Source organism: Etheostoma spectabile, unplaced genomic scaffold (assembly GCF_008692095.1).
Source record: "Etheostoma spectabile isolate EspeVRDwgs_2016 unplaced genomic scaffold, UIUC_Espe_1.0 scaffold273, whole genome shotgun sequence".
Classification (NCBI taxonomy): domain Eukaryota; kingdom Metazoa; phylum Chordata; class Actinopteri; order Perciformes; family Percidae; genus Etheostoma; species Etheostoma spectabile.
The window spans coordinates 2,184,804-2,194,509 of NW_022605577.1; the positions used below are offsets into that span (position 1 = coordinate 2,184,804).

Here is a 9,706-nt window from a genome sequence, read left to right on the forward strand (position 1 = left end):
GACTCGGTCCAGACCAAAAGCCATATCTGGCAAGACCAGTGACCGAGACCGAGACAAGTCCGAGACCATAGAAAACTCGAGTCCAAGACCGGACTTCAGTACTACAGCCCTGTTTATTACTAATGTACTTCACTGTACTGCTTACTGTTTCCAAAGTAATTGGATTACTCTACGTGGTATCCCCTTTGTGACACGTCCTACTATGTCATTTCAAGGTGGACAGACCTGGGTTTACTTGTCCCCATCAAACACACACTGTTCATAACATCTCACAGAGGCAGAGGTGTTTCCGCATTGGTGAAAGGTTTGTATACAGACAGAGAGGGTAGGAGGGATAAAAATAAAAAAGAGAACAAAAGGTGCAAAGGAGAGAAGGGAGGAAAGACTGAAGAGGCATAGAGAGGGAAAATTAGGGAAGAGACGGTAATCCTGAAAGAGGGGGGAAGAACAAAGCAGACAAAGAGAAGACAGGGAGAGACGGAGCATCTATTTTAGTGATTAGAAGACGTGAAAAGCAAAGGGGGGAACAGGGAAGCCCAACGAGTGACATGTGAACCAGACTAATGATGTGAAAAGTTGCTACAGTAGTTACGGAGGGAGAAGCAGAGAAGTGAGTCTGTCTCTGTGTTTTCCCACCTCCCTCTGTCCCTTCCTCCCACTGTTGATGAAACATCACTGTCTCCAGGAATTTGGGATCTTGCCATCACAAGAACTGATGGAAACCATCACAGGTTATGTTCAGATATGCTTTCAGTAAAATCCACACCTTTACACTTAAAATTCATTACATTTTAAAAACAATTTGGCAGGAAAAAAGTTGAGATGTTCAAACAGCATATAGCCTATGGACAAGTGTCTCTCAATTTCTGAATTTTAGTGCGGAATGTATTTTAATTTAAGAAACAAGTGTTTATCCCAAACATTTAATATTTGTTAAGAATATCTAAAGTAAACTCGTTAAAGTGATAACAAATTTAACCTGTTTACCGCCATTCAATTTAATTGGATGTTCTTTGAAAAGAGGTTTTTTCACAGCTGTTTAAAAATTCACCCTGATTTATCACAAAATAACACAAGGTGGGGAAAAAAGGGGTTTCTAATTGCCACAGCTAATTCTACAATAATGGCTCAAATAATTACAAAAACGGAGAATCTTAAGGAACTGAAAGAGTTTCAAATGATATCATGTTTACAATATTAGACGTAACATAACATATGGTGCTGCATATTGTATATCTAATCTTGTTAGCATCGTATAACATCAGGTCAGCCCAACAATTTGAGAACATGTCAAATATGGGCTTAGTTACACAACCAGCTGACACAGAGCAACGTTACTGCTGTGAATAATGTTGTGCATTCCACTCTGTGAAAAGTTTGAAGAAATCCTTCCTCCAAATCCTCACCCTCTTATCTTACACCTCAACTAAATGCATGAAGCGATAGTGTTTCCCAGCCCAGTCTCATGGCAGTTTGTGAAATGTTCACGTTATTTAATCTATTGATTTGTGAACATGACATGGTATTAATTTTGTGTGGTGAGCATGAATTTTAAAGTAATGTATTTCAGTGGGAAGCATATCTCAAGATCCCGGCACAATTACGGTATTACAACACACTGTTACAACCCAGAAGCAGATCACCACATACCCAAATCAGAAGCCATGGATGAACAGGAAAGTGCGACTCCTATTGAAGACACGCAATACTGCCTTCAGATCAGGAGACGCACAGGCCTATAGCACATCCAGGGCAAATCTGAAAAGGGGCATCAAAGAGGCCAAGCACTGCTACAAGCTGAAGATAGAGGGACACTTCTCCAACGCTGATCCTCGACGCATGTGGCAGGGCATTCAGGCCATCAGTGACTATAAACCCACTCACTCCACCCCCCGTAGCCACTGATGTCAACTTCCTGAACGAGCTTAATGACTTTATGCTCGCTTTGAAAGAGACAACAGAGAAACTGCCACCAAGCTCAAACCCTCAGCTGACCACCCCATCACACTCCCTCCACAGATGTCTGCAAGGCACTGAGCAGGATCAGCACGCACAAGGCTGCTGGACCGGATAAAATCCGGACGCGTACTCAGGGCATGTGCGAGCAGCTCGCTGGAGTTTTTACAGACATCTTCAACCTGTCTCTTGCCAAGCTGCTGTACCAACTGCTTTAAATGCACGTCCATTGTGCCAGTGCCAAAACACTCCAGCCCGAAGTGCCTTAACGACTACCCGCCTGTAGCACTCACACCCATCGTGAAGAGTGCTTTGAGCGGCTGGTCCTGGCACACCTAAAGGACTCGTACCATCAACATTGGACTCACACCAGTTCGCCTACCGTAGCAATAGGAGCACAGGGATGCGGGTTCCATGGCACTGCACTCTGTGCTCACACATCTGGACAATAAGAACACTATGCACGAATACTGTTTGTTGACTTCAGTCCGCATTCAACACTGTCATCCCGGCTAGTTAATAGCCAAACTTGGAGACCTGGGCATAAACACCTCCACGTGCAATTGGATTTGGACTTTCTTACCAACAGACCCCAGAATGTTCGATCAGGCTCCAACTGCTCCACGTCCATCACACTCAACACTGTGGTACCACAGGGCTGTGTGCTGAGCCCGTTCTCTACTCCCTCTTCACCTCCGACTGCAAGCCTGTGTACGAATCTAATTCCATCATCAGTTTGCGGACGACACTACGGTGATTGGTCTCATCAGCAACAAACGATGAGACTGCTACAGGGAAGAGATCCAGCACCTGGCCACATGGTGCACTGAAAATAACCAGCTCCTCAACACCACAAAACCAAGGAGCTCATCGTGGACTTCAGAAAGGAGCCAAGAGGCACGCACGACACCATCCACATCGATGGAATGGCTGTTGAGCGTGTCTCCAGTTTCAAGTTTCTGGGGGTCCACATCTCGGCGGACATGTCCTGGTCAACCAACACCTCCTGCCTGGTCAAGAAGGCTCACCAGGCCTCTTCTTCCTGAGGACACATGAGGAGAATCAGCTTCCTCAACATCCTGGTGAACTTCTATCGTGTGCAATAGAAAGCATCCTGACAAAACTGTGCAACAGTGTGTTATGGGAGCTGTTCTGTTGCAGAGCGCAAGGCACTGCAGCGGGTGGTGAAAACCGCCCAGCGATCACCGGGACTCCACTGCCGCCATCGAGCACATCCAGAGGAAACGCTGTCGCATCGAGCTCGCAGCATCCTGAAGGACTCTCTCACCCAGCCCACAGATGTTTTTCTCCTGCCCCGGCAGGCGTTTCAGGGTCCTCCGCACCAGGACCAGCAGACTAAAGAACAGTTTTTTCCCCAGAGCTGTCTCTATTGAACTCTAATCCTCATTGATCCCACTCCCTCATATACTGACAGACTCCCTCTCCCTCTCACACCTGCCTCCATTTGTTTCGCAATATTATAATGTTCATCTGCACTGGACTGTTACTATAGTAACGACTGTTACATCTGCATCTTTGCACACTTACCTTTTGCACTACTTAAATTTCATTTGCACTGCTGACTGTTTATTTATTTACAGTACCAATTGGTACATTCACATCCGCACTACCGTACTTTAACTGTAATAGCAATTACTTTCCACCGCACTTTAATTCGGATATTCTGCCCAAACTTTACCTTATTTATTAGTTATATGCTGTTGGCACATCTGTAAAAAATTTGCAATTATAGTAATATCACCAAATTCCTAGCTGTAAATCTTGCTCACAATCCTGTTATCTATATTTTGTATTCATAGGACAAACCCATCTGTAAAACTCTGTTTATAATAGTATTTTCTATATTATTCATTACTATCCATGTCTTGCACTACGGAACCATTGTATATCCGCACTTACTGCTATTGCACTTCTGGTTAGACCCAAACTGCATTTCGTTGCCTTGTACCTGTACATGTGTAATGACAATAAAGTTGAATCTAATCTAATCTAATCTAATTAAGGCAAAAGTCCACGCAGGGAAGTTGGTCTGGATGGTGGGTCGAACAACACAGGACGTTCACCCCAGAGACTGGGGTTTGCATTCCGCGTGTTGCAGTTCCTTTCCGCGGTTTTTTTCCTAACCACAATTGTCCCGTTGTTGTGGTCGGCGTGTGGCGTGTCAGTTCCCCGTTGTTGCGTCCCCGTGCCAACACATTCTCACTCCCCTCTTGTAAAATTTGGACATTTGGTCAGGTGGAACCCCCTTAGCTTCAGCATAAGCCAAAAGCCTACAATCTATCCCTTATTATGCTGTTATGTGAAGGAAAAGGTTGTGGGTGGGCTTACCTTTCCGTGACACGTGGACCTCTCCGTGACATGCGGGAACAACGGGACAGTTGGGTTTAGGGAAAGGTTGTGGGTCGGCCTACGCTTCCCTGACACGCAGCAATACCAGGACAGTTAAGGACACACGCAGGACACAAACCCCACTCTCCTGCGAGAAAGTCCTGTAATTGACCCACTAGTGCAGCTTTAGCACCCGTTCATACATCAGTCAGAGACCAGCGTTGATGTTTGGTTGTCCTGCTTTTTGATGATTTGTGGTCATGACACTTGCATCGTGTACACCGTTCTTTGTTTCTAATAATCTTGTGGTGCGGTAGAGTAACCCAAGCAACTATGTTCCAATTCAACTGAATTGGAATTAAACCCTAAAAACATCATAATACAGGCACTGCTTAATATGAAAGCACAGTCACTCACACTAATCACGTTGAGTGTTACTGTGGAGGATTTGTTTCATTTTCAGTTGGTTAACTTTGGCTGGTGGGAACCCAAAAAAAAAAGGGCAGTGAGATTTGTTTTGTTTTTTTGTGGAATGCAGTCTGAACCAAGGAAACAACCTCAAAACACAAGGCTTTACGGGCAGAAGGAAACAGATGTCGATGTCTGATAACCAGCAGTTCCTCTTGCTTGGATAGCGGCATTACAAAATGAACCAAGGGCAAACCCCAGTCTAGACTGATACTCAGATCCAGCTGCTGCTATATGTGCATCTACGTGTTATGAATGTCAGAGATGATTCGACATTCAGAACATTCATATAGCAGCAAACAACTATTTGCTATGTAAAATATAGTGTAGTAACCAGATAATAAAGTCACTGTCCCATTGTGTGTGTGTGTGCTGTTGTGGGTCATAAAACACAGGGGCTTTCAAGCTGGGAAGCAGAGTTTGCGTTGTAGAGATAACACAATACTTTTACCCAGGTATCGCATGTTTGGGTGCCGGGAGTGTTGCAATCCAAACCACAACCTTTTTCTAATCCTAACATGTTATTTTGGTGCCTAAACGTGACACTCAATTATTGTCAGCTAAACTTAACTGCCACAGCCCCTGAAAGGACCGTCCCCTCGTGGAGCACTGTTCCCCAGCTTACAGTAACATTTTGTCAGCTAAGATCAGCTAGCAACACCCTCTATGGTCACAGTGCTCTGTAACCCGCTCCCAGTAACCTTTTGTCGGCTAATTTTATTGGTAAAACGCGCTGAACTTCACTGTCATGTGACCGGCAGACGGTCGCCTAATTTCGTTAGATATCACACAAATCGGTGTGCTTACATTTTCGTACGAGATCATACAAGCCCATTCATGAGAATGCGTTGGTGTGTGAGCAGTGTGGAGGCAATCCCAACCCACTGTTTTTTTGTTTTTTCTCAGTATTTCCAGTACAGCCACTTTAAAGAGCAGAGACTAGTCTGTCAGGCTGAACTAATGTTACAAAGACTGGAATCAGACTGGTTTTCATCCAAAAGTTGTGACTTTTGTTTACATTCTCACTTGTGATTGGTCAGTGAGATTGATCACGCTCTGCAGCAGTGCGAAATGATGACGCACCAACTTAAAAAAGCTCCCATCAGTCACTTGTACAAAATGTTTCTTTGATACAAATGACAACAACACAGCACCAACCTTATTTTTTCAAATACTTATAAACACTGTGCTGCTTTAGCCTCTAAAAGAAGTGATGACTCAGCTCGGCTGTATGAGACTGGATTTCAGGGCTGGTAGTTGTCATGGAGGGAGACTGACACACGCACACACACACACACACACACACACACACTCTGCAAGCACAACCCACACACCCCTTTATACCACACAAGTGCAAACAAAGTTGATGGTTTTAATCACCATAACATGATGAAAACACAAACACACCCTCAGGGTGCTAATCAATTACTGTGGAGCACACTTACACACCTACATACACTACACACAGGGACACAAACACTCAATCAAGCTAAACTAATTTCACTCTAATTCAGATTTTTTCGGGTGTAGGTAGTACAGTATGCTGCCTGCCTCAGCACTAAGACAAGCAAACACATCGTGAGCGCCCACCAATATAAACGTGCAAAATGCATGAAGCTTTGCAGTCCACTTTCTCTCTTGGCTTGTTAGAAATTCTAATTTTGATAGACAGACAAAATGCCTTCTGTCGTCCCATTTTTACATCAATCAGAAGAAGTGAAGCACTGGAACCAAACACAAAGCAATCATCTGGTTTTTCCATATGAACGCAGTTGCATTTTGCCATCACCAATTGATAAAACCTCATGTTTATTCAACTGATGAAAACAAACCTTGCACAGACGCCTGTGCATTTCTGACTCACTCTGCATACAAGTTAGTGTGGCTATCACCAGACCAAGCCAAGCTCAATAGATTTTAGATTGAGCGTTGGTCTGGGGAGTCTGCTCTGTATTTTCTACTGTACAAGAGGCGTGACCAATGGCCATAGTTCAAATGACTTTGTACACAACTGGAAAGTCCTTCAACCAATCAGACCAACGATCCGGGTGACGTAGAAGCGACAGCGGCATCAACGGGTTGCTGTGCTTTGGTGGCGTTCGGTGGCCGCTATGTTGAATGTAAACAAGAATCTACTTGGTCGTTTCTCTATAATTTTCGTGTTAAACCCACCAATAGCACGCCAGGTAGATAAGCCAGTTTGTGATTGGTTCCCGCAAAATTGTGAACTGAAGCAGGAGAATTAAATAAACAGGTTTCCAGACCGAGCTGCAGGGTGAAATCAAATTGCTGGCAGAGTAGGCGGGGCTTACCCAGTCTACATACAAGTATATGCCACATTCAATGTGTAAAATGTAAATATGTTTAGTGTTAACAGTCAATTCAAGTGCTTGTCTGACAACAATCTCACAGATAAACACACTCTCGACTGTGCTGACAGAGTTATCATTATAATAATGCTGAGGTCTATCATAATGATCTGCTAACTGACTGCCTAACGAGGTAGCGCCCATTAGAATGCTCATTAATACTCCATCATCGCCATTGATAGCTTTAATTACAGAGTGGTGGCTTTCAAGGTCTTACATAAGGGTGTGTGTGTGTGTGTGTGTGTGTGTGTGTGTGTATAATCACAGAACCTGTTACATTTAGCCCTTCCAATACATATTCTTTGAAATAGCCCATTTTTTTAACATCTATGTGACTTTCATGCATGAGACTGGACTTGGGTGCCCTTTCACAGGCCAATAATGTGCGCCATTTAATTTACAGAGATATTGCCCCAACATTAACCATACCATGGTTGCCACAGCATGTGCAGATAAATCAAGTAAGAGGTAGGGGTCATTCTTTACACTTCTATACCATCTGACCTCGGTGGAGTTGCCCGCTGCTGACCATTAGAAAGACTGCAGGTTTAAGTCACTATTGGCTTCACTTTTCAGGCCTGGAGCCTGCTACTTATTACCCCAATTCAAGGGGCTCCAAGCAGGCACCCTGCTGCACACCTACTATACAGTAGCTGTCTATGCTGGTTCCTGAGAAGGGCAGCAGGCTTCCTACTCTCATCTTCTTAGCAGTTACAATAACCTAATTTTAACACCATATTTACACATTAACATTCTCTTCTTTTGCTCAGAATATTGCAATATATATTGCAGTTTTCATTGTGTTCATTCCCCTCAGTCTGGACTGCCGTGGCAGGAATAATGTTGCATAACAGTATTCTGTTGTCTGTATTATAACAGTGTTGTGTTTTGTGTTGCAGGTATGCCTCTCAGTCTGGAATGCAAGGCGTTTTTCGGTTACAGTGGAGAAAACAGAAGGCCTATTATCTACTGGATGAAAGGAGAAAAGTTTGTCGAAGAACTAGCAGGACACATTAAAGAAAGCGAAGTCAGGTAAATACACCAGCGTCAGACTAAACATGAATCCACTAACCCTTCATCATTTCTGGAGGAGGGGAGACAAAATAAAGAAACTGCAGTCGATGTCAATTGAAAGTGAACCAAAGATGAGTAAATAATAAATACACATAATTGTACATAATATTGTAAGACACGGCATGACAGTATTAATTATAGCATCTCAGGTTTACAGGTTTCTACTGTTAATTCATTTCAGAAAAAGACTTGACTCCAGCTGCGCTCCTCACACTGTCAGTATCTAATTTGCTGTCTTATGATTTATGACTCATTGAGAGTTCTCTGACAATTTCTTTTCAACTTTCCAAAGAAATTATGAATACTAATAATATAGTTAAATTGAATTCATTTTCTCCCCTGTTGGGACCAATTACAGTGGGCTCTATTGGGAAAAGCCTGATTGTCTGCGGGGCATCAAATATCATTAGAACGACCTGCCAGATCACCATGGAAACCATCAGAACACTCGTGGTATCAAACTGCCTGAAACACACGCAGAGTGTATTGCTTGGGAACATTACTTTAAAAATCAGTAACAGATGCATGTTACCTTAAAACAGTTAAAAAGAGCTAAATGCTGATTTATCAATGATCTATTTTTATCTATGTCCCTGCAAAATGTCTGCAGAGCAACAGCTTGTTCAGTTTTCCAGTGATTGATACTGCCTTTTTTAAATGGACAGATGCAAGGGGACTACTTTGGGGTTTTACATACAGTAAGTGAGCATAGTTCATGTGTCAGGCTGGGCTCTCATGATTCGAATCCTTTCTCACCCTTGCAAGCCTTTTTTTTAAAGCAAAGCGAGAGGCCGTGTAATGGTTGAAAATGTTATAAAGTCTTAGTGGAGATCACAGGACATCAAATAATACATCCCAGGACGCACATCCACATGGCAGCTAAAGCTCTAGCACAACAACAAGCCTAAACAAACATGGTATTCGTTGCTGTAATAACTGTGCCTCTGTATGGCTGTGTGAATGCTCTCCTCTGCGAAGAGGGAAGAGATGGGAGGATTGGAGCACACACTGTAAATCTAGGCTGACTTTAAAACTTAACCTGTGAATACTACTGTGCTGCAGTACTGCGGAATCACTGAATTAAATATTTAATTTCATACACCGACTTAGCCACTCCTGTTGCACAATGAGTGAACACTCTGTTATGTGGAGGTACAGTATATCATCCAATCTACATGGATACACGTGAAAAACTTTTGCTTTTTATAATCTTTTATAATCTAATTTTTAATTCCGTAGCTCTCCAGATCAAACATTGAATCATTGAACTTTTGCAATGTGAAAACGACCGAAAAACAGGTCCAATGGGGCAACAAAGATGAGTAGATTGATGAGGAATACACACTTAGTACACAAGACATTTGCGAGTGTGCACAACTACGGAAAGCAAATGTAAAAGGACTGTATTTATATAGCGCTTTTCTAGTCTTAACAACTACTCCTTGCGCTTTTACATAGAACACGAACCATTCACACACATTCATACACTG

The 9,706-nt window shown here is 43.1% G+C and overlaps 1 protein-coding gene and 1 long non-coding RNA gene across 5 annotated transcripts in view; both read left to right on the forward strand.

The window, feature by feature from the left end:
* Positions 1 to 4,702, forward strand: part of LOC116685930 (uncharacterized) — a 9,748-nt gene extending 5,046 nt beyond the window's left edge. The window contains exons 2-3 of the long non-coding RNA XR_004331084.1: positions 3,997 to 4,000; positions 4,691 to 4,702. This is a non-coding gene — a long non-coding RNA (uncharacterized LOC116685930). The remainder of the gene's footprint in view (positions 1 to 3,996; positions 4,001 to 4,690) is intronic.
* The window catches only part of il1rapl2 (interleukin 1 receptor accessory protein-like 2), a gene marked incomplete at its 5' end in the record, with an annotated part of 503,103 nt that overhangs the window by 451,530 nt on the left and 41,867 nt on the right, over positions 1 to 9,706 (forward strand). For all 4 annotated transcript variants that reach the window (XM_032510844.1, XM_032510846.1, XM_032510845.1 and 1 more), the window contains 1 exon segment: positions 8,042 to 8,174. In XM_032510844.1, coding sequence (XP_032366735.1) covers positions 8,042 to 8,174 — 133 coding nt within the window.